Below are 24305 nucleotides of genomic sequence, written 5' to 3' on the forward strand. Positions count from 1 at the left end.
ACCCGGGACTTAACTTCCAGCGCGAGGCAGTTTTCTGGCTGTTTTCTATATACTCAGCACAGCGTTTGAATTGTAACCAAGACGGAAATTTTTTGGTTGTTTTTTTCCTCGCTGAGATGCTCTGAGTGAATATTTTTAGAAGACTGGCAGAAGACCTCTGTCTCAAAACAAGGTTGCATACAAATGAACTGGGTTTTTACAAAGTATTAATAAAAAAGAGAAGGTCTTGGGCCGCTCGGGCACGTGTGCAACCTGCGAACATGCCTCGCAGGAACATTCCAGCCTTTCATTGCCTTCTTCATCAAGCCAGCCTTGTATATGCAATTAAACAGAACCGCATGTTAGGTGTGCTGATTGAAACGGCGACGGGGGGGAAATGTTAACATGTACCGCAGAAGGATACACTTGTGTAATTGCCGCAGTAATTTTCCTGTTTCCTGGTGTCAAGGCTGCCCGCCACCCGGCTCTGATGTGGTCAGGAGGCCGGCGCGGGTTCGAGCCGTGCGAGTGAGCCGAAGGCTCCCAGGCCGGCGCACAATCAGACGTCGGGCTTGCGGGTCGGGCTCGCGGGGGTTCTGAAAGGGATCCGGTCCTTCAGGAGGAAGTGGTGGGGGCTGTGGGCATTGGGGGATGGGATAGGGGGTGGGGTGGAGGCCACAGTAAAGCACAGTAGTATTTATACATCCCACTTTCTCACAGAACATAAATGTGCACTTAATGTACAGCGTGAGAGAACAGCACCCCCCATTTTTTGAATTTGAACCCCCCCAACCCCACACACTTGCCCTCTAAAGGCTGTGTTCAGACGTATCGTGTTCCTGTATGTCACAGATAGACAATCTGACATTTTGTCACCTTATAGGTATACGAGTTCCATGTTGCGTGATCATGTGTCACATGTCCAGCTCCTGCGGTCAATAATTTGATGTGGATTTCCTCTCCGTGGAAGTTATTGTTCCATTTTGTGCAGCTTTCTACTTGACGTTGTTTCACGTTATAAGTGACTCCATGGCTCCGTTAAACCTGACATCCCGTAATATAATACACGTTCAAGTTTTTGCTATCGATACCCTTCGAGCCACTTTAAAACGTCACAGTTACTTTTATTGAGATGAGACCTGAATTGGGGAATCTAATAAAAACTGCTGACGGAGGGCAAAAAAGAAAGAAGGTTTGACATTATAAGACAAAGCATTTTGATCCGTGCTATCGTGTGACCGAACGAGTTTGTCGTGAAAGCTGATATCGTCACAGAGGGCTTACGGTGGCATTTCAGAGATGCAGGGAAGTTTAAAAAGTTTTAAAAAGGGATTGTCCGTCCAAGTGAGGCCCGCGGTTGCATTCCGCCGTAAAAAACGGAAGGGAGTCTCATCTGTGCTCACAGCTGTCCACTCTGGATGAAAGGGTCACTGTCCCGCAGTTTGCGTGCCGCTCACGTTCCCGCCGCACCCCGGCACCGTCAGCGGCTCGCGAGAGGCTCCTCGGCGGTTGAAAATCCTGATTTTATTACGAGTCTCCGTTACCAGCACCCTTGTTTCCCTGTTAAATGTGAACTGGGGCTGGATGGGATTTGGATGGCCCTCGGGAAGCTCTCAGATGAGTAACCAGCACCGAGCACTGCGGGGGCGGCGGGGCGCGGCAGGTCCACTCTCCTGCGGAAAAAAGCGTCCAACAGGAGCCCTTCAGGATGCGTTCTGGAAAGTTCTCGCCTGAGTCATCCGCTCGCTCTGAACACCCTTGTGTAGAAAATGGCACGTGTGTGTGAACCTTTCTCCCTTCTGAAACACTGGACTTTGAGAGCGGCTGTTGTCCGGCATCTGGCACAGAAGGCGGGACGGTCCACGTGCAAGGTGACAGGTGGGAATAGCAGTGGGGAGAGCCTCCCTTCCCCCTCGCTGACTCTGTGGGTTTGTCATCCTATTGAAAAATAAATATTTTTCCAGATAAACCTGAGTATTTCTGTGACTCATCAGCTCAGACTTGACCAAATTTATCTGTTTAGCACCACCTGGTGTCCTTTCGTTTGGTGATTCGTTTTCCACTTCGGGCTTTGTGCTGGTGGACAGTGTCCAGCATCCTTAAAGGCTGAATTTTTGTACTGAGACAGACCTGAAGTACTCGTACAAGGACCTTCATAGGTTTGAGAGCAGAAGGGTTTGTTTAGACCTCTACTGCAGATTATCTCAGGACTATCAGACCTGCACCTCCAACAGCCAGTGACAGAAGTCATGTCCCAGTAGAGGATATTTCTTTGCTCCCACCAGTGATATTACCCAGGGCCCTGCGGTCTATGGTTTTGGGGGCCATGCTGTTGGTCCAGAATTTTGGAGAACACTCTACACGCCCGGGGTTTTGGAGAACACCCTACAGGCCCAGGGTTTTAGGGGACACCCTACAGTCCCATGGTTTTGGAAAAGTTTTGACAGCTGGCCAGTAGTTCTCCAGTGAACCTTTACCAGAGCTTGGAAGTATGTTTCCCTGCTAACGGTTGGCCTCGCCCTCTTCCCTCACTTTTCAGAACCAGGATCCAGACGCAGAGGAGCTGGTCTTCAGCCACTACGTGATCTGCAACGACACCCACGAGACTCTACGCTTCGGCCAGGTGGACACGGATGAAAACGTGCTGCTGGCGAGCCTTCACAGCCACCAGTACAGCTGGCGCTCCCACAAGTCCCTGCAGGTATTACGACAGCGCGGCCGCAGGGAGAGGCGGCCCGGCTCATGGTTCTAATTAGACGGAGAGCGGGGCCCACCCCGATCGCCCGGCGACCCCAGCCCGCGTCATCAACCGGTGTCTTTCTGCCTCATCAGGAAGTAGTGCATGCCAGTGTCCTGACAGCATTGTTAAGGAAGATTAATTGTGTTTAACCCTTTGTGGTTTTAGGGTGAGGTGTTGGTTGGGTGATCTGAGATCAGTCTGTGAGCACATGTTCAGACTCTTGTGCCTCTCTGCAGATGTTGAGAAAGGCTCACTTGAGGAAATGTGTGGTTATGACTGTGTAGAGAGTAAGCGAGCACTGGATAGTCAAGTCAACAGTGACACTTATCTGTGCTCATGACCTGCAGTGACTAGTTGCAAAGTCCAATACAACCTCTTAGAGGCACAGTGAAAGCATCACTTTGTTGATATGTCATAGTCAGATTGCGCAACAACTGTCAGAATGCTGTAATGTTCTAAATGTTGCATATCTGGACAAAAAATTTCTAAGTGTTATCAGCCAGTCGCTGTACACGTGGAGGGAGAAAGAAATTGGCAGAAAAAGTTTATTGTTTAAAATGTTGACGAGGCTCGATGTCAAGGCTCCACGATGACAAGTCTCGCCATATGTCAGCAGTTCAGTTAATTTCGCATAGTTGTTGTAGTGCGTTAAACACTTCCACACAATGTCTTCATTAAGAAGCCTGATAAGAAAAAAGACAACAAAAGGATAGGATATCACATAGTGCACTCAACTGCACATTGAATTCTTGTTGTTTAGTCATGTAGTCCCATCGTGTCTGCTGACGTCTACAGTAACTCCAGGTCTCACAATCGGGGAGCGCATGCAAAGTGACCCCAATCCGGGAGGTAAGGTTTTGTCGTGATGAGTCAGTGCCTCTCCTGGAGAGACGCGTTGATCTGTAGCCCCGATCCGGGGGTGGACAGCTCCCCGCTTGGGAAAAGAGTGTTTCGCTCGGGGAGCGTGAAGGGCTCAGAGGTGTTTGAGTGACAGTCATCCAATGACCTGTTAGTCCACTCGCCCATTAGCCTCGTCTTGCCACCCGGGACTGGAAGTGTAAGGTGATCTGAGGAGTATGGGGGGGAGTAATGTTTGTCTTGATAGTAGTCCTAGATGGTTAAGAATAGCAGAACCCCTTTGTCAGCTTTTCCTTTTTTAAATATACGTTTTTTTCCCCCTTTTATTAATTGTACAAGGGGTGCGGTGGGTTTGTCCTGCGCCCGCTGTGTGGCGGGTCTGGGGTTTGAGCCCCGCTGGGGTGCCTCGCGGCAGACTGGCATCCTGTCCAGGGTGTGTCCGTTCCCCCTTTGGCCTTGTGCCCTGTGTTGCCGGGTTAGGCTTCGGTTCGCCGCGACCCCGCTCGGGACCAACGGTTGTAGACGTTGCAAAAAACCAAAATTATAATTGTACAAATACCTCTCTGAAATTGTTGTCATGGATTTGCAGTGCAGTAGACAGGACAACTTTGTACTGCTTCTTCGCCATCTTGTAGATTGGTGGATCGGGGCCTCGACACATTTCCTGGGGCCTGTTCTCTATCAGCGCCGAGCTTCTCCTGCTCTGGCCTGGCATGCCTTCACACCTCACTAATTTCGTAGCAATGGATCCTCCAAACCCCTAGCTCACACCCCACACCCCAGGGGCCTCACTTGTCAGAGTGATGTGTGTGTCACGTGACCTCCGACCTCCTTGCCAGGAACGCTAGGAACCAACCCTTCTCGCTCCTCCACCCATGGTGTTTTTTTTTTTTTTTTTTTTTCTGTGGTGCTGGAGTTTGTGAACAGAGCATGTGGTTAAGATGGTTGAAATGTCTGGCTTCTTTATACAGGATATGCAGAGTGATGGAAATCCCTGTGGTTTGTGTGGTTTAGGAAGGGGAACGGTTCTCTGGGCTGGGAGAACATTAAGAGCCTACAAGGGAATATTCATAATAGGAATAAATTGTAATTTGCCCAACAGCAGACATGCTAAGCAGCCATGCTGCGGGACTCTCAGAATTAATGCGAGAGGGACTACGGGCCTACAGCAAGCACCGTGTTCAGGCGGCACCCGGTCAAGAGGGTTGGCAGCTTGAGCCGAACTTTTTCTTCGCAGGTACTGGGAACAGACTGTGAGGGATCGAGTCCAACTGCTCCCTTCGCTGTCCTGCCGGCAGCAGGCCTTGAGGTTAGACACACAGTTCGGGATAATTGCTTTACTTAGCAGTCTGTGCTGGAATGCTCTGTGACAGGCTAAATCTGTCCAATCAATCAGTAGTTTTAATGAAGGGGGACCCGTTTTGAGAACGCGGTCACGGACTCTGGGACACAGCTACAGCCAGCAAGCCAGACTGAATTGGTTGTATGTTATGGGGGGAGGGGGGATTTTTCACTGTGCGTGCCGTCACAGAGCGAGGGCAAACTTTTTGTTCATGGCCTCCTGTATGCCCATTGCTCAGTGGTCCTACAGCTTAACAGAGACCCTGGGAGAGCTGCAGTTGCCACGCTCAGTACTGTCGTTCCAGACAAGCGAGCTCCCCTCTGTGTGTAACGAAGATGTAAATCAAGGGTGACGCATCAGGTGTCTTTGAGGTCCTTGGCCCGCAAGTCCCAGCCCCTCCCTCTCAATGTGATCCAATCTGTGCCTCCCACAGTCCAGTGCACCGTCTGAACAAGTGCAAGGTGATGCCTTTCGGGTTCGACGGGGCCCCAGCGGGGCGGCAGTGATTTATCGAGGCCTCCCTTTTGCTGTGCCTAATTTTTTTCATGGAGTGCGAACAGATATACGAGCCCTCCTGGGGTGTTACTCTGAAAGACCTGATGTGCAATAGCGCTGCCCGGGCCGGGCCAGGTCCACAGAACCGCTTGCAGCAGAACAGCGCATACGGAGGTGAAACTCACCACCTTTTGCATTACAGAGCTTGCGGACTTCTAATAGCAAACTCTTCCCAGAACCCCAGTGCTTCAGTCCGTTTGTTGTCGTCTCTGATTTTTGGCAGCAATGTTTGTTTTCATTTTTTGTTTTGCATACTAATCTGCCATGAGGTCCATATTTTCATAAGTAAGGTAATGTGTGCGTGGGAGAGAATTAAAGTTAAAAATGCAAGGATAAGTCTTTTTATAATTTTGATTTGGGGTTGGTTTAATCTTAAGGTCTGTTTGTTTTTTCTCCGCAATTCCTTGACAAGCTACAGAGTAACTGATTAAAAAATATACTGTTCTTTCCTGACAAATTCGGGCTCGGACTTTTTCAAGCTGCCCCCCTGTATGGAATGAATGACAGCGTCACTTTTTTTCATCCATCATTCGCTTTCGATCCCCTGCTGGCCAGTAGCAACACAAGAACTCCTTTGTTACCCTGTAAACATGACAAATAATGAAGTGCCCTTCTATTTTTAAACTTTTTTTTTTTTTTTGCCTATTATATTTCTGTTAACAAGCCTCCTTTTATTGGCAGCGCCCTGCTGCACTGTTCACAGTAAATACTTCAACACCTGCCGGCCTGGCAAGTTCAGTTCATTAAGCACTTTTATTCACGGAATGTCAGCAACAGGAAGGGGAACATCTGTGTGTGACAGGGCAGGAAAAGTAGCGGTTCCATCCAGCGGGCTCCTGCGCCACCTGCGTGTGTTTATGTAAGCGTGTGCGCGTGTGCGTGCGTGCGTGTCTGAACACGGGACGGGCTCTCCCGCTTTCCTCGCGGCCGCTTCATCGCCTCTCGTCCCGGAGCGGCGAAAAGTAGCTCGCTCGCGTCGTCGTAGAAGCAGCGTTCGCCGTTTGCGACAGCCGCTACGCACGTTGTCAGCATTGCTGCGGTCTCTGGAATTCGGGCGGAAACCGCTGTGATTCACTGTACATTTCCATCAAAGAATGGACAAGTTTCTGATCTCCCTGAGCATCGCTGGAATAGCACAGAGCTTCTGGAAGAGCGTGACCCTTGCGTCAAGCTGTACAGCTTCTCCATGACCTCTTCGCGATCATAGCCGCAGCAGGTTGCTCAGTGCTTAGAGCGTTCGGACCCTTTGGACCCCTTGGACCCTGCCTGCAATCCCATCTCTTGCTGCAGTACCTCTCATCAAGGTACTAACCCTAAAAATCGCCCCGGTAGTAATGACCCAGCTGCATAAACGCTTTGGCGAAAAGTTGTCGGCTAAATGATTACGAGTTCTTCGTTGTGTGGTGGTTCTTATAACCCCAGTGCCTTATTGGTGCTGTCCTACCATTCGCCTGTTTGCTGCCTTTTTAAGGCCAGTTGTGAGAGTCTGGTCATAGTCGGTTGCGCTATGTCTTTGTTAGCAGCAGACGAAATACGTGTGTGTTGCATTGACCGTGTTCGCTTACAGCTGTGTTTGATTTGTTGCTGTAATTCCGCTCAGTCTTGGAGTGTGTGCTGTAGTGTTGCTGGAGGCACACGGTTCGTCTTTAATGGACCTGATGCTAAAGCGCTGCCCGCATCCCCGGGCGAGCGAACCGTCCCGCATTCGAAGCGGAGAGTGACGGGAGTCTCTTCTCTTCTTTTGGCCATTGCCGGAGAGACCTAATGTGCCTTTTCTGCTAGACGTGGGGGGTGAGGGGGGCAACCCGGGGTTCTGGTTCTGTATCTAGTTCTGGTGTGGTTTTTCAGCTGTCCGCCGTCAGAACCGCTCCTCTTGGCCGTCAGCACTGGCGGGGATGGTCCAACCCCAGTATGTCTGGAATGTCTGTCAGGCCCATGGATCCTTTTTGTCAGGTTCGAAACCACGCTCTCCACCACCAGCGTCTCCATTGTTCTCCTGGCCTCCGCTGTCTACCTTCTCCCAGCTACAAACCACTTAATTAAATTGCAAATTTGCCCTTTGATGTGCCATTCTTCTCATCGTCAGAGCGCTTCGAAACAATAGACGACGCAGACAGCTGTTAAAATCCACCATATGCCACTTGTGTTGGGCTCGTAACCTTGGTGCCGGAGCCAACAGTATGGTGTTTGGCCTTCCACTGCTCTCCCTCTCCTTCCCGTCGGAAGGACCCGGTGTTTGACATCCTTTGTTTTCCCCCGTCGAGAACCTGTTTTCCATTAAACGCGCACCGCTCTCCCGTTCCTCGGGCCGCCGTACAAACGAGGCTTTGTTTCCGCGTTGGAGCGCGGCGCTCTGGACGACGATGTGCAGGAAATCTGCATGCTTCCAATTTTGAGACGACCCCTGGAATAGCTGCCACGGCGCGGTGACCGCGTCGGACTCGCCAGGCGTTCCGCAGAGAACCTGAGAACGTTGATTTGGCTATCACCGTGGCCATTAGTGGCCCGTCACTTCTCCGAAACAGCCTGGAGTATGCAAAACACATTTTTATTTCTGTACTGGCTGGTCCCCTGACCAACCCCCCACTGCCAGGCCGAGGTTGTGGATTCGGGTGGCTGTCATCGCGGGTTGGGCAGCACATGTGAGAGTCCAACATGTGGCTATCTGTCCCCTGCTTGAAGACGACAGAAGCTTTCCCAGACACAGGAAATGGGCATCTGTTCATCCAACAGGCTGAGCTGAGATTTTGTAGACATCGGTGCGGAATCCCCTTATTCTGGCACTTCTGTCATGTTACATTCACGTTTCAAGTGCCACCGCTGCTTGTAAATGAGTCCCTTCCTGTTTTGTTTTGGCTTCTGCAACTTGTGTCAGGAAGCGTTTTGATGGATCGTCACGCTGAATCAGTCCCTGGTGTAACTAGCAATGGTCTTGGTATGGGTTCCTGGTATGTGACGCAGACGGGTCTCGGGAATCTTGGCTTTTTCAATCAATTAGGATGTTTTGAAGGTTTTGCAAGAAAATGTCGATCATCATCCGTCACATTCTGAGGAACAGAGGCTGTTTTTCCACGTGACGCCCAGTTAATTACGACAGCAGGCAGGGATTTTCGGTTAATCGACTCATCGGATAATTAGCAACATAGCTGACTGTGTCACCATCTTTGTTTTTCATGCTGTTTGTGTCGCTATGGTAGCGAAGCGTGATCAAATATTCTGTGTGTAAAATCACATTCGGGTCGTGAATTTGTTTCATTCGTGCTCCGATTGCTGAAAAGCTCTATTGATCTCTAACACATGCTAGAAAAATTATTATTACTTCATTTGAATTTCCTGGATTTTTAGAATGTAGGGCAGGATGTGGGTGGAGTCAACAGTTCTTCACAGGCCTCTCTCAACCATTCGCTCAGTGTTGCCATCACAGTCACGCAGTGTGTGATTGACCTGAACTGCTTGTCTTTGGACCAAGGGTCAGATGCGCTGTTTGGGTCAGAGTGGGTCGCCATTAGAGGGGGTATTAAACCTCCCGCACTTAAACGGAACTGCCACCACCAAGCCTAACAGCTGGTTTCTAATAATTCCCCGCCAGATGCATTCATTCCAGTGGAAACTGGAGCCCAACAGCGTACTGGAACTTGGCTGCTCTACGAGGCCGAGCGCAATCATGTTCTAACCCCTCTAATCTGCGAGGAGGTAGGGTTGTGCTTAGACATGTTTTGAAGTTTGTCTTTGAAATACGCCCTTGGCAGATATTGATAAGAAGGTCTAAATCCAATTTCGGAGCTAATTTATGGCACGGCGAGCTCAGGATGTTGTGGCGTGCTCTGGGAGCAACGGTGGAGCAGCTTCAATGGAAAATAGCCTCTAGGGGGCACTAGTCCGGTTTCTGCCCTCCGAACAACTCGAGACGGATGTTCCTCGTCTGAAACCCGACTTTAATCGGCGCCCAGCGGGTGGAATCGGAACCGGAGCCTCGGGTGCGGCTGCAGTTCTGTGACCTTTCCGTGCGGTAGGAGTTCCCTCCCAGGTCCTCTTGCCTTGCGCGGATCGGGCCTTCGGCGAGCCGCAGAAGCGGGCGAGACGCGTGGCCTGTGCCGCACGGAGCCGACGGTCTCGTCCGCGCAGAACATACCGCTAGGTGGACCCAGGAGTCCTCCCGTATCAGCCGTCCTGGTTCTACTTTGAAACTGTCAGCACCCTTTCCGGCTTTATGTTTTTGTTTGATTTCCGTTTGCTTTCGTGCTGCGTTTTCTTTTTTTTTTTTTTTTTTTTTTTTTTTAATTAAACATTTTGTGAACATCCCGTGTCACGGTTTTGCCGGTTTCGGAAGCACGTGGGTTGTAAAAGGAAGCTTTTGTTTGCAGTGAGAGCAGCGTCTCCAAAGGTCAAGTTGTGCCGCAGGTGGGACGCGGCGGGGGGAAGGGCTTCGGCGGTCCTCTCGGACGCTCCCCCGTCAGCCGCTCTTGCCGGGCATCTGAGAAATGGTGTCACTTCCAGTTAAGGAGCACAGTGAAGAGGACAGTCTCCGAAATTGAATTCAGCCTTCGATTGGGCGTGTTATTGTAATGCAATATGTCTTCAAACAGCAGGCGAGCACGAGCTGCAACAGAACAAACGCTCTGGCTATGATCTGTTCGAGCGCTGACCTCCGCAAGCCCCTGCTTTTTTCTTTTTAAATGGCAGGATAAACGTTCGCCATGTTATAATAACTTCAGTATTTCAGCCTTGCTTTGTTTTGCTTTTTGTCAGTTATTCTTCAGTTTATTATCATTTAGCTCATTTCTCCTCAGCTTGTTGGCAGAGAACCTGAACTGGGTCACGTTCCACAGACAACCGGAGGGTATTGCGCTGGGAAGAGAGATTTGGTTCTACCTGCTGGGCTCTCCTCCCCTCTCTCCGACTTCAGAGCCCTCCCCCCGATGGGTTAGAAGAGTACAGCTGGCGTTTTTCTAATAACCTCAAGCTTAGCTACAAGTGTGGAGTACAAGTGCAGCCACATGCTTCCACATCCAAAAAAAATCTCTGCGCGCAGCCAGGTTTGCGGGTGCCGGGTTCCGACCGGTAAACAGGATCTTCGGAACAAAGCCTCATTTGTTTACTCTCCTTTTGAGAAGGCATAAATGTGTGTGTGTGTCTCTCCCCTTGCAGCTGTTGCACATCTGCATCGAAGGCTGGGGCAACTGGCGCTGGTCGGAGCCCTTCAGCGTGGACAACGTGGGCACGCTCCTGCGCACCATCCAGTACAAGGGCAGGACCGCCTCGCTGGTCATCAAGGTGCAGCAGCTCAGCGGGGTTCAAAAGCAGGTACTTTCCATCCTCTGGAGTAGGGCAGGCAGCCCACCTTGACACCCCCTGTGGTCCCCGGTCATCCAGAGTGTCGGTGACCACCCCGAGGCAGCCGTTGATATGGTTACCATCCAGTCCTGACCATTAACTCGTTTATCATTATTGTCCTCATTATTGTACCAATGAACAGATTGTTACCCAGAGTCCCTTAATTCTCAGGTACCACGGTGTACATTATGAATTCAAGTTGTGTACCTTGGTCTGTGGTGCAACTGCACAGTCTTTCTTTAAGACCAGTGGACCAACCACTCACTCACTCACACACACACACACACACACACACACACACACACACACACACACACACACACACACACACACACACACACACACCCCAAAGGCAATTTAGAGTCACCAGTTCACCTAAAACACGTCTTTGGACTGCGGTAGGAAACTCACACGAACATGGGGGGAACATGCAAACTTCACACAGGTTTTGAACCCATGTCTGAATCCGCAGCCACAAGACACCAGCGCTACCTGCTATACCGCCCCACCTTTCACAGTAGCTTCATAAAAAGTATCGTTGTTCATGTTTCTCAGTCCAATGTTGATAATGACTTACAGAGGTAAGTGAAGCATACCAGCGGTGTCACTCACACCTGTGGCCCACAGACAGAAGAGAGAGCTGCTCGTTCCGGTCCAGTCCACAGGATGGAGTCTGAACCCTGGTTAGACCGGGTTCATGACGCAGGGATTCCGCGGCAGCGGCAACGGCAGCAACGGCCAATCAACTCGCGGTGCAGTCCTTCTGGTGCCGCTTCAGCTTATGCAGGCGACAAGCGCTGAGGTCACTGTGCTGCCAGTGTCCATTGGGCACCGCTCGGTGTTCTCAATGACAGTGCGGTCAGAGAGCGTCTGTTTCTGGGTTGAACATCAGTTCCCGACGTTTGATGTTGCGTCACGTCATTCTCAGAATGAGAGCCCTGCTCCGTCCCTCTCTCACACACGCACGCACGCACGCGTGCGCGCACTCCTCACCCCGTCAGAAGTGCAGATGGGATTTTCAGGGTGTCACCGTAGCTACGTGTGCCGCGGCCCCAGATGATGAGGATCCAATGACGTGAGAGGCTGACTGATGTGCAGCCCCTAATTGCGGAGCGTACTTGTGAGCGCATTGAGAGCTGCCAGGTCTGCGCAAAGGAAAGGGCCCTCGGCCCTCTTAGTCAGCGTCAGCGGCGCAGGAACCCTCGGCGTGCCAGAGAGCTCGGCTCATCCTCCAGTAACCGATGGGGACCCAAGGACGCAGCTGGATGATGACAGACGCAGTCAGGGACACCTCGGTAACTGGCACGCACGGCCTTCGGTGACACTTGTGCGCCGCAGACCCTTTCGCTCATCGTGCCCAATTTCCATCTCTACAGCTTATTACCGTTCATTCATTTTCCCCACTCTGTTCTCCAGGGTGATGTTAGGTTACAGTGTGAGGTTCCTTCAGTGTTTGCCTCTGGAGCAATGTGAGAGGGCAGAGTCAAAGGATATCTGCAGTGCATTCTTAAACATACATATATACATTTGCAGATACTGTGTGAGGTTACCTCATATTTACCCTGAATTGGTACAGTAAAAATGACCCTACTGTTTAATTGGGTAGATCACTGTCAGTGCTGGAGTATCCAAACCACACAGTGTGAGTGGCCTCAATGAGGATGTGTAAATGAAAATGCGCACTGGTTTGGTCATTTTAACGGCAGGGTAATTTTTACTTTTTACCGTCCTATTTAGGGTACATTCCTTGCTCAGGGTCACTACAACCGGAGAGGGAATTCCTTCCAGTGCCTGGCGACAGCTCTACACACTACGCCTCCTGCTGGCGCAACTTGTGTCTGTTGTTCGTCAGCGTTTTCCCTTTTCCCCCCAGATCGTGATCTGCGGCCGGCAGGTCATGTGCAGCTACCTGTGCCAGGAGATCGAGCTGCGCGTGGTGCAGCACTACGTGGGCCCCGACGGGCATACGGTGGTGCGGGAGCACGTGGACTGCCTGGAGGCCGGGCGCAAGCTGCCCTCCTACGTGCTGGAGGACTCGGAGATGACGGAGCTGTGCGTGCGGGCGCGGGGCGACGAGGACTGGTCGCGGGACGTCCAGCTGGAGCGCCGCGACAGGGGCAGCGGCTCCGTGGTACAGGTGAACAGCCCCGCCGCTCCCCCCCCCGGAGAGACCGCTGGCGTCGGCAGTCCGCGGCAGGGACGACTGTGCCGTTCCGTATCGTTCGAACTGTTTTGAGGAATGACCGAAGAACGAAAGGACCAGAACAAAAATTAAACTACAAAACGGACCACGTGCGCCTTACACACACGTCAGCGGTCAGAAACGCCACTTGGTTTCTCATCCCACTTTTCAGGAGTTCAGTTCACCTGCTATGTTTGGTCTGCTCTTCTCCTTGGTGCCGGTCACTGCGAACCGTAGGCGGAAGTTTGCTGCAGCGGCGTTGTCCGGTGGCCGAGCCCCCTCGACCCCCCCGTACCCGGTTGGCTCGGGGAACCCGGTGTGCCGCGACGCCTCTCTCTCTCGGCGGCAAACCCGCGCCAGAGTGAGGACTCAACCCTCACTGTCAGCTGTAAATCAGGCGCTGCGTTGGCGATAAATTGCGGAGTTCATAAAGGGCCCTGGCATGTGGACAGCTTAACGAGGAGCCGCGCCGGAGGGGAATACGAGCAAAGGAACGCTCTAAGAACACATTTGCAGGTTTTAAATCAGCTCGGCTCTCCGTGCTTTAATGGCCTATTATCCGGTGTTAACAGTTCGAACCAGCGTTTGACTCGCTGTCCTGTGATGCTGGAGTGCCACACATTTGGTGGGATTTTCTTTTATTACTCATGAAAGCCGAGGAGCAAACTGAGGACAGAACATGGTAATGTGTTTCTGGGACCGGGTATAAACAGTCCCAGAAACAGGCCTCCCTGAAAGAAGGTTCATGGACTCCACTGGCATTGTTGTTTACTGTCGTCGTTACTCTGTTTACCTTGCAGACTTCCTGCTTTGGCAGTTTATACCCATTTTGACCCATTTACATTAGTAGAAATTCCGGTGAATTAATGCACAGCGGGGCTCAAGCCTGGACTTGATCCAGTAACCTGCTGTTTCAAGTACTTCGCTGGGTCAGCAGGTGGTGTAGTTAGAGATATCGTTAAGGTTCGAGTCCCACCAATGCCTGTTGTAGTACCCTTGATCAAGGTACTTACGCTGAACCGATACAGTAAAAATTACCTTGCTGAACAGAAGGGTAAATCACTGTAAGTAGTAATTTCTAAACCTAACATTATAAGTAACTTTGGAGAAAGTGGTCCTCTTAAAATAAATAATAATATACCGCTTTGCAAGTGTTTTTGATTCTGACCGTGTAACGCTCTTCTTTAGCATTCAGATGAGCAGATGGTCCTGATCCATTCTCTCCACAGGTACCGTGCTCCGGAGGCTCCCTGCTCTACGTGTGGTGCACCCTGGTCACAATCGAACCCGACTCCCCTGTGCAGCAGAGGGTGGTGAGTGTCGAGATCCCCACAAGGGTAGTTTCGGGGCGGCTGCTTGAGTCGAGGGGGCACATCTTCATGGCCACTGTTGCTGAGAGAGTTTGCTTCCCATCTCAGTGTCTGTATGACTGAGACCTGGAGGTACAGAGTCATCTTCAGCCAGATAACATGGAAAAATAAGGAGGATCTTGAACGGATAATACAGTTAAAGACCCGCGCTCTTAGTAATAGGAGTAAGGGCTCTGGTGGTGCACATTTACTGTGTGTGTGTGTGTGTGTGTGTGTGTGTGTGTGTTCCTGTTCATTAGAAATTCAAGTTGTGTATTTTGCTCTGTGGTGCAACAGTAAGGTCTTTCCTTGGACCAGTCTCTCTCTCTCTCTCTCTCTCTCTCTCTCTCTCTCTCTCTCTCTCTCTCTCTCTCACACGCACACACAGACAAGGCAATGTTGAGTCACCAGTTCCCGTGTATGTATGTGTGTGAGAGAGAGGGAGGGACATTCTGATCTGAGGGAAGTGTGATCCAACCACAGGTGATCTTCAGTCCCCTCTTTGTCATGAGGAGTCACCTCCCAGACCCCATCATCATCCACATCGAGAAGAGGAGCCTGGGCCTGCGGGAAAGCCAGCTGATCCCAGGACAGGGCCAGGAGGAATCCCTGCTCAATGTGGAGTCTGACCTCACACACCATCTCACCTTCCAAGCCAGGTACTGGAGCTGCTTTAGTGATCCTTCCTGCGCATCGTCAAAGACCAGCCAGTTAACAGGGCAGGGTAATTTTTACCGTATCAATTCAGGCTAAGGTTCTTATTCAAGGGTACTACAGCAGGAGGAGAGCTTTGAACCTGTGACTGTCAGGTGGCGCCTCTGACCGCCCTGCCACCTGCCACCCTCTCCTTGATTGGGACACGTTGTCCACCGGCACGGGCAGGGCTCTATTCACCTTTATTTATGTTTACGTGCCTCTAATCATACATAGTCTACTGCGTGTTCACACAGCACACCTCCCCCGATGCCCCCCCCACGTCTGAAATGCTGGCTGGACAACGGTTCGACTTTTCCTTCCTGCTAAGACGGATAGTTGTGGTCGCTGACGGGGAGGTGGGATGTCGCGCTGCGGTCGCCCACAGCAGACAGACAGACAGGCTGACCGGACCCCGTCACATGTCTCCCCGCTCCATTTCTGCACGACGCACTGACCACATGTGAGCCAGAGACGACAATCGGAAGCCTGTAAGAGGCCCGTCCAGGACCTCAGATAAATGAGAAACGTCCGACGGTCATGTTACTCGCGGTCGTCTTTTCCAAAGCCCGCGGTGCCGTTTCCGTCTGTAGCACAAATGCCTTTACTTGCATGAAGAGGCCTGGCGTCTCGCCGTAGAGCAGCGTTCCTCGATGCGCTGTGCGCTTGGAGGGAGCCGTCAGCTCACTGACACCGCATCGTAGCGCGTCGTCCAGTGGGCCGTCGGTCACGTGTGTCTTTACCTACAGTGGAACGGTCCTCCTGAGAGCAGCTCTGTCACCACCTTTGTCCCTGCGAATCCCTTTTTCTATTAGATATGTACCGCTGAACTCAGTCATTGAGCACAAGTACAAAAGTGTCATGAGGACTTTCTATGACTGTGATGAACTGTTAAATGGGTGGCACAGCGAGTAGCTCTGCTGTCTCGCAGCGCCTGAGTGGAGCGAGAGGATGTGAGTTTGATCCCCACTTGGTCTGTTTGGAGTTTGCATGTTTTCCTCGTGTCTGTGTGGGGTTCCTCTGGGTGCTCTGGTTTCCTCCCACAGTCTAAAGACATGCTGTTCAGGTTCACCCATTGTGTGTGTGTGTGTGTGTGTGTGTGGGAGAGACTGAGAGAGAGAGTGTGTGTTCCGCTGATGTATGGATGAGGGACCCAGTGTAAGTAGTGCATCTAGCAGTGTAAATCACCGCGGTGAATAAGGTGTGTTAGGCTGATAACACTACATAGAGTTCAGTGGAAGTCGCTTTGGAGAAAAGTGTCTGCTAAATAAATAAATGTAAATGTAAAATGTAAATAACCTTCATACTGCGGTGAAATGGTGCAATGTAGCGGTGTAACGCTGCGCTGTACTATAGTGCTGTTACAGTGTGTCTGTTGGTCTGTGTCGTGATGCAGGGAGGAGGAGGAGGTCTCCCAGTGCGCCGTGCCAATCTCTACCGGCCTCATCAAGCAGATAGTGAACAAGGCCCCGGGGGGGGGCAGCCAGGAGCACATCCTGCCAGATTTCTACGGGAAGGAGGTCTGCGCTGAGCCACCGTGGCCCTACGTGAAGAAGGTGTCTGACAGGTACTGACCGTCCCTTTGATGAGCTGTCCAGCAGCTCCTGCTTTTCGCTGCAATCGCTGTCAGTGCTGCGCTGCCCTGCGGTTTTCACTGCGCTCTTAAGCCCCTGTGAGTCTGTGGCCGACCACTAGAGGGCGCCTGTCAGGCTGCACGGGTCCATCCTCTCGCTGCTCTTGACAGTAAACTGTCCGGAACTGTCCAACACGGTAAGTTACAGGGGAGAGCAAGAAGGTGGAAAGCGTAACTGTAACCTTTTGTTCTTAAAGAAATACGATGAGGGCTGGACGTGGGCGGACGGGGCAGGTCCCGCCGTCCAGCTGTGAGACAAAGCCGGGAGCTGTGTGCGAGAGTCCGCTGCTGTCCTGCCCCGTGGTTTTGCACATGACGAGAGGGCGGGGCTTTGTCTGCTCTGTGTCCAACCTGGCTCCGAGGTCCCCGGGACCTAAAGGAGGATCGGTTGCTGCTGTCACAGTGACTGTAAGCATCTGCTGATCAGCTGTTGCTTGGAGTCCCGGAGAACTGTAACCGGGTGGGGTTGGGGCTCTGCGCAAACACGGGACAACAAGGGGACGCTGCGTCTCGCGGAGGGGCCCTCGCGGCGTGGTGTCAGAGGTTTCCGTCAGCAGGGCCGCTGAAGAGAAACAGCTCCGCTCCTCGGAGACTCCGCTGGGTTGAATACCCGTTTAGGGAGGACTGGGGGTGACGTCACCATGGCGACCTGTAACGCGTGTTTCCGAACCAAATTCAGCACCTGTGTGTCACGACGGAGGGACTGTCTCACGATCGGTGTCACTGAGTGGGGCCACATAACAATAAATGCCAGTACTTCTTTTTCATGTCAGAATTATTATTGTTGTCATTCTTATTAATTCCTCACTTTGCCAGCGCTGACCCACAGTGGGCAGTAGCCATCATCCATCATGAGTAACTGCGTGTGCAGTGCAGGGTCTCGGAGGTCCAGAGTCTATCCCAGGAACGGTGTGAGACAGGCTACACCCAGGACAGGACAGCAGTCCAACACAGGGAAATCTCACACACGTAGTCATTTATTTACACACACTAAGGGCTAATAAGAACCACCAGTTCACCTGAAACACATGTCTTTGCACTGTGGGAGGAAACCAGAGCACCCGGAGAAAACCCACGCGAGAACGGAGAAACGTGCTATCCCAGGTGCTATGAGGCATCAGTGCTACCCATTTCACTAGAGCTCATGAGGCGGGGTGTGTGTAACATGTGATGAGACCCCCTTGCAGTTCATTGACCACTCGCCACCATCCAGAAGCCTGTAGTAGATGTTCTTTTGGAGACGGAGGAGAGAATTGGAGAGAACTGAGCTGGTGGCGTTCCAGCACTTGGTGAGCGTTCAGAGGTGCAAGTTGAAGGCATGTAAAGGGTCCAATTTTCCTTCTCCCACTCCTTTGCTTGCTGCTGCGGACACCTCCCACAGTGCCTCACAGCTGCTGCGTCCTCCCTCAGCTCTGGCTCAATTAATCACACTACATCATGAGCTCTGGCTTCTGCTCTGCGTAAAGCATAGATCACACCAGAATGGTTAGTGTTATGATGCTGAAGCCTGCGACACTGTGCGAGTAGCATTGAGACATGGTAAAGAACAGTGTGTATTTCGGTGGTCCTTCTTTGCAGGTGTCTGGTGGAGTGTGAGGGGTGACGGTGTGATCTCGGCAGGATTAGCGCCCATTTGTGCTGCTGCTTCCCGTGGCCCTCACACGTGGAGCTGTCAGCTTCCCCCGGTGTACTGCATGTTGCCAGCTTTCACACTCGGGGTGCTGTGTGTGTGTGTGTGTGTGTGTGTGTGTGGGCGCGCAAATCTGTTTTTCTGAGTGTGTCCTTTTTTTGAAACACTAGAAAAATCTGCCTTTGACAAAAAAATAATTAATTCAATATCTTGGTAACACATACACTCTGTTGGTACAAAGAGTTTCCATGTCGGTAACACACTCTCACACAGACACACACTCTCCCTCTTTTTCATAATGAGCTCTCATGTCAGTAACACAAACTCTCACACAGTCATACACTCTCCCTCCCTCTCTGTTGTTGGTATAATGAGCTCCCATGTCGGTAACACACACACACAGTTTTTGGTACAAAGAGCTTCCATATTGTAACACACACACACACACTCTTTCTCTCTCTTTTTCTGTTGTTGGTACAAAGAGCTCCCATGTCGCAACACACACTCACTCCCTCTCACACACACAGGCCTGTTGGCCATATGCGTTCCTGCGGTTGTGTAGCTATGCTCTTCTGGTGCGCTGTCCCTCTGGAGCTGGTATCTCGTGGTTTTGTATTGAGTTTCTCTGTCATTCATCAGTGCCCCCCGCGGTGCCGCCTGTACGAAGGAGCGCCGGGCCAAGAGCCCGTTCCCATGCAAGAGGCATCATGGGAACATTATTAGCACCCATTGCTGTCTGTAAGCACAACCAGACCTCGAATCGCAGCGACTCCGTGTTTAATTAATTTTTTTTTTCTTGCAGATGACATTTATGTAGTTTTATGTTGTTTTGACAGAGGAAACATATTCCGCGAACCACGACTTGGCAGGGAGAGGCTGAACAGTGTGTTTCAGGGCTACGGGAGGCTGAAGCAGTAAATGTTATTTTTCTCCCCGCGCGATGGGAGGAACACCTCCGCAGCCATGAAGAGCAGCTTTCTGTAGTGGTCTGGCAGAAGCGGCTGTCAGAACTCACACTCGGCGTTGCCGAACTTTACTGGCGACGCTGAAAATAAGCTGCAAGACACATTTCTTCACATCACCTTTCTGTGGATTTGTTCTCTTTGCAACACTGGTCTTCCCCGCTTCCTCCTGCAGGAATAACTCAGGTTGTGGAGACCAGTAATACTTTGTGGCTGGATTTTGCACGTGTTGGAAACTCATTGAGGTTCTGGTTGGGAAAGATTAGATGTTCCCATTGGATCTTTGTTTCAGCCACTGTTTGCTGGAACAAACTCCCTCTGTCCCTCAGAGCTGCTGAATCCTTCCTAGCGTCCAAGAAGGGTCTCAAAACCACCTCTTTCAGAGCCATTTCCCTCCTGATCTCCTATAGGCAGCAGCTACTTGAGGGATGTGAAACAGCACCGTGGTGGTATCGGAGACATAAACTGTACGTTGATAATTCTGTCTCTGTGTCTAAAGCTCTGGAGTTTTATGACACCTTGAAGAAAAGTATCTGACAGTTGAATATATGTGACTGGAATATGAACTGTAGCAGAAAGTTAGTAGTTTCACAGGTTCCTTTCATGGTGGCCACAACTGCCAGTTTCACTGTTACTGTATAACCGTGGTGTGTGTGTGTGTGGCTACAGGGCTACGGAGCCCCTCGCCCAATGGGACAGCCCCATGCAGGTGAAGTTGTCAGCCTGGAAGCCGGGCCTTAACACCCTGCTGGTGGAGCTACTGCCCTGGGCCCTGCTGGCCAACCGCTCCCACTGGGACCTGTGGCTCTTCGAGGGCGAGAGCATCGTGCTGCAGATCCCAGCTGGGAAGATCATCGTACCGCCCAACTTCAAGGTAGGTGCCATCACCGACCCCCTGGTCCCAGGGGTCACCGGCCTCGCTTGAGAGTCACGTTGCTGGCTAGGTTCCTGCATGGGAAACTGTAGACAGAAAGAAGCAGGAACTCGAACGCACAGCAGTTTAAGATGGAATGTCCATCTTTCTCCTGCTTTCGCTCCAGTTTGCGCACTTAACACAGGCTGCAGACGGCTGCTGCTGATTTGCGCAGTGTGAATAGCACACGGCACCCGGTAGCGAGCACACATCCCATGGTAAACAGCCCTTTGCTGTTTGGGTTGCTGGTCCTGGCTGAGGATGCAGCACATCTAAAGGCAGGAGAAGACGAGCTTCGGCTGCATGGGGGAAGCCAAACGGGAACGTGGCAAACTCGCAGCAGCCGGGTGACACAGAAACAAATAGAGCATTGTTTCCATAGCGCCAGCGATTTATTAGGTAACGCCAGAGAGACATTTGGCCGCCGGGGCCCTTTGTTATAGCAACTCTGTTTATCTTCTCAAGCTCACGAACGGGGATGGGTTCCGTGTGGCCGCAAGACCCTGCGCTGCTTCATCAACACTGATGCACACCCAAGCCAGGGAGGGGCGCTCTGTCACAGCCCCTGAGCTCTGAGAACATTGGGGGAACCAGGCCGGTGGCCCCTCGGGTGTTTGCCCATGTGCCACAGTGCAGCCACTCATGGTTCACCTGACCTTACCGGGCATTAGTCATGGATCAGGTTCTGCTAAAACATTGTCATTTCCTACTGTGGACATTTGAATCTGGTCTTTCACTTCGCTGTATGACATCATCCTGACAAGTCTCCTTAGTCAGAGATCCCATTTCGTGTCCCAAGTCCACAGTTTCCTGCATGGAGACACACCCACTTGCTGACGCAAGCCCCGCCCTCTCGTGATGAGAATTCCTGAGGTTGCAGTTTGGTCGTCACTGCTCTCATCCTCTGCAGGAGGCCTTCCAGATCGGCATCTATTGGGCCGACACCAACACGGTTCACAAGTCTGCCGCCCTCAAGCTGGTGCACGACCTGACGTCTCCCCGCTGGAATGAGGGCTCCGGGGCTGACGTGCTCACCTTGGATGAGGAGGGCTTCCTGGAGGTTGACATCATGCTGGGGGCCCTTCCAGCCCGACAGAAGGTGAGCTCTGAGAGGCACCGTGTGGATGCGTACGTAATTCTGCAGATCGTTGTTTGCTGAAGAACCATGGTAACCTGGAGGTTGTTAGTTTAAGGCCCAGAAGCCTTGCTGCTGTTCCATTGAAAGGGTATTTAACCTATTTAACCTGAGCTGCTTGGGATGGAGAAGTTGTCGTTTACTACATATCAGCTGCCCGTGTAGAACATCTCAGTGAAGTCTCTTCTGCATTCGCTGTGATTGTGTGTGCACTTCAGGTGTGTCAGTTCTGCGTGTCGTCAGCGGTGCGGCACGGCATCCAGATCCTGCAGATCGAGGACAGGACCATCCTGGTAAACAACACGCCCCACCACATCTACTACAGGCCTCTGCTCTGCGGCGGTGCCCTGGGAGTGGCCGACCAGGTAACCGGCGCCCATTACAGCGCTGGACAGGCCGCGAGGTCACTGGCCAGCGTTTCAGATGGCTCCTCCTCCTCCACCTCACCTGTGCTTCGACTGCGCTGGAGCTCACTTGGTGTGTTTTCTTCGTCCTCACAGGCCTACAATCCTCCAGACACCGCAGTTTTCTCCCTGCCCCCCAGGGGGGCAAAAAACGCCCCGCAGACCTGTTCTGTCCCCTGCTGGGACGTCCTGAGGGCAGAGACAGCGCTCCCCCATAGACACATGCTCTTCAGCACCGTCCCCGGCGCGGAGACAGGGTCCGAGAGTGTGTCTTGGAGTTTGCCAACGCCCATTAGGCCTGACTTCCCACGAATGGGCGTAGCCATCCCAGGGGAGACATGTCCCCTCACTGCCATCTGCACCAGGTGAGTTTGGCCGTCGCCACGGAAACAAAAATCCAAAACCTCTGAAGTCAGCGATACACGTCTGAGGTCAATGGCCAACGTGACTCCGGTCCTCCTTTCGCACAGGGCCGTGGTGACGACGTACCAGGAGCACCTCGGGGTCACATACGTCTCACTGAATGAGGACCCGTGTCCCCACATGGTGATCCACAACCAGTGTCCCATCGCTCTACTGCTCAAGGAGAACCTCAGAGGTAAGATGATGTAGAGACGTTCCCAAAATCACAGACCGAACGGCTGAGATGACGGCCATAAAGAACCCGGAATTTGAAATATGTGTCTGTGCGTCCATCCATCTCTGGCTGTGCGCTTATGGCTGTTTTGTGGTGTGTGTTGCTGTGCACGTTCCCCACAGAAACCCCTCGCACCGAGGTGTTCTGCCGCCTCTTTCCTGCCAACTCGTCCCTGCACCATGAGCTCTACCACCACTTCTCCAGCTTCCCTGACTGCCGTCAGAAGGAGTCCCTGCCCGCACTGCTGCTGAAGGCCGAGCTGCAGAGCGACGAAGAGTGGAGCGACGCCTTTGACATCAACAGCCCAGGCACACAGGTGTGTGGCTGTTGCCCCTGCAATTCCCACTGTTGCCACAGGAGGGCAGGAAATCCCCTCCTCCTTCAAAGTGTCAACAGTAACCATACAAAAAATATGCATTCAGGCCGCCGTTGTGCGTAAATCACATTAACTGTTTCTGCATTCTAGAGCTCTGCACAGCGGGGGCTTTTACTGCCTTCTAGTTAAATGTGCCGCCTCATTATGCTGTTGTACGGTTTACTGATTGGTTGTTTCGAAGAATTCGATGCCCTCAACATTTGTGTTGTTTTCTAGGGGTGAGTTAAGATCAGCACAGTTGGGTTAGTCCAGCACATAGTCCCTGAAAGTGCACAAACACTCTCTCACTCACACACGCACACACACACACGTGATCTCGCTCCACAGTTGAGCATTTGTGTGTCTGTCCCCGCAGGTGGTCTTCCTGCCGGGATTTGGCTGCATCTACATCCACGTGCTGCACCTGAGCGGCACCGTGACCCTCACGCTGGCCCCCGAGGGCCGGGCAGACGCTGTTCTCAGTCACCATAGCAGGTACCCCTGAGCAGGTCTAAATGCTTCCCTGCCTCGCAAAAGGCGCTTACCTTGAATGGGTTTTGAACATGTATAGCTGTTTAAGTGCAAAGCGCATAAAATATTAAGCGGTTTCTGATTATTATTTATTGCTTTGCTGTCTGTTTATCCGGAGTGACTTACAGAATTTGTCCCATTAATACAGCTGGGAATTTTAACTGTAGTAATTCAGTTGTACCACGGCACTAGTACGAGGTGAGATTTGAACCAGCAGCCTTCTGCTCGCCAGCATGCACTTTTAACCATTGCGCTGTCAGTGGTTCCCGGTGGTGAAGCGTGTGTTTTTGCATGCAGCAGGCTGGGGACGCGCACTCTAGCATTCAGGGTGCTGCTGAGCGAGGCCAGTGTGGCGCTGCGTGATGACATCACCAGTCCGACAGGCTCGGTGGAGCTTCTGCGGCTCACGCTGTCCAAGCTGCTGCTGAGCGTGGCACCGGCCCAGCTGGGCGTGGAGGGGGCGGGGCTCACGGAGGCCAGTGTCGTGGAGGTGCACTGCGCCAGCCTGCAGGTGGACAACCAGCTGTACAGCCGAGCCAGCTTCCACTTCCCCGTGCTGCTGTGCCAGGAGCAGCGGGCCGAAGCGGGACCCTGGACCAGCGAGAGCAACCCGGCCTCCTCGCCACGCGCCCTCGACCACTTCAAGGCCACCTGCTTCCTGCAGCTGGGCCTTGTTCTGTCGCCCGACCGGCGCGCCGTCGACGAGGTCAGCTTCCAGCTCAAGCCGGCGCGCGTCTACCTGGAGGACACGTTCGTCTACTACATCAAGACTCTGTTCCACACCTACATCCCGGACGGCGCTCCCGGCGGCGAGCTGGGCGGGGCCTCGCTCCCGGAGCAGGTGCGCCAGTCGGCTCAGGCCCTGGTGCGGCCGCTGCACCTGCGCAAGCTCTCCATCCAGCCCGTGAGCCTCCTGGTGAGCGTCCACGCCTCGCTCAAGCTCTACATCGCCTCGGACCACACGCCGCTCTCCTTCTCCCTCTTCGAGAGGGGGCCCTTCTGCACCACGGCTCGGCAGCTGGTCCACGCGCTCGCCATGCACTACGCCGCAGGGGCGCTCTTCAGGGCCGGTG

At 52.4% G+C, this 24305-nt stretch overlaps 1 protein-coding gene across 4 annotated transcripts in view; it reads left to right on the forward strand.

Moving 5' to 3' along the window:
• Positions 1-24305, forward strand: part of vps13b (vacuolar protein sorting 13 homolog B) — a 249181-nt gene that overhangs the window by 220285 nt on the left and 4591 nt on the right. For 2 of the 4 annotated variants that reach the window (XM_029245971.1, XM_029245969.1), the window contains exons 43-56: positions 2519-2680; positions 10623-10778; positions 12682-12945; positions 14220-14303; positions 14823-14998; positions 16429-16599; positions 19927-20131; positions 21081-21269; positions 21524-21670; positions 21806-22074; positions 22180-22307; positions 22469-22662; positions 23078-23196; positions 23530-24302. In XM_029245971.1, coding sequence (XP_029101804.1) covers positions 2519-2680; positions 10623-10778; positions 12682-12945; positions 14220-14303; positions 14823-14998; positions 16429-16599; positions 19927-20131; positions 21081-21269; positions 21524-21670; positions 21806-22074; positions 22180-22307; positions 22469-22662; positions 23078-23196; positions 23530-24302 — 3037 coding nt within the window. The remainder of the gene's footprint in view (positions 1-2518; positions 2681-10622; positions 10779-12681; positions 12946-14219; positions 14304-14822; positions 14999-16428; positions 16600-19926; positions 20132-21080; positions 21270-21523; positions 21671-21805; positions 22075-22179; positions 22308-22468; positions 22663-23077; positions 23197-23529; positions 24303-24305) is intronic. The other 2 variants (XM_029245972.1, XM_029245970.1) reach the window with 1 other exon arrangement.

Source organism: Scleropages formosus, chromosome 18 (genome assembly GCF_900964775.1).
Source record: "Scleropages formosus chromosome 18, fSclFor1.1, whole genome shotgun sequence".
Taxonomy (NCBI): Eukaryota; Metazoa; Chordata; class Actinopteri; order Osteoglossiformes; family Osteoglossidae; genus Scleropages; species Scleropages formosus.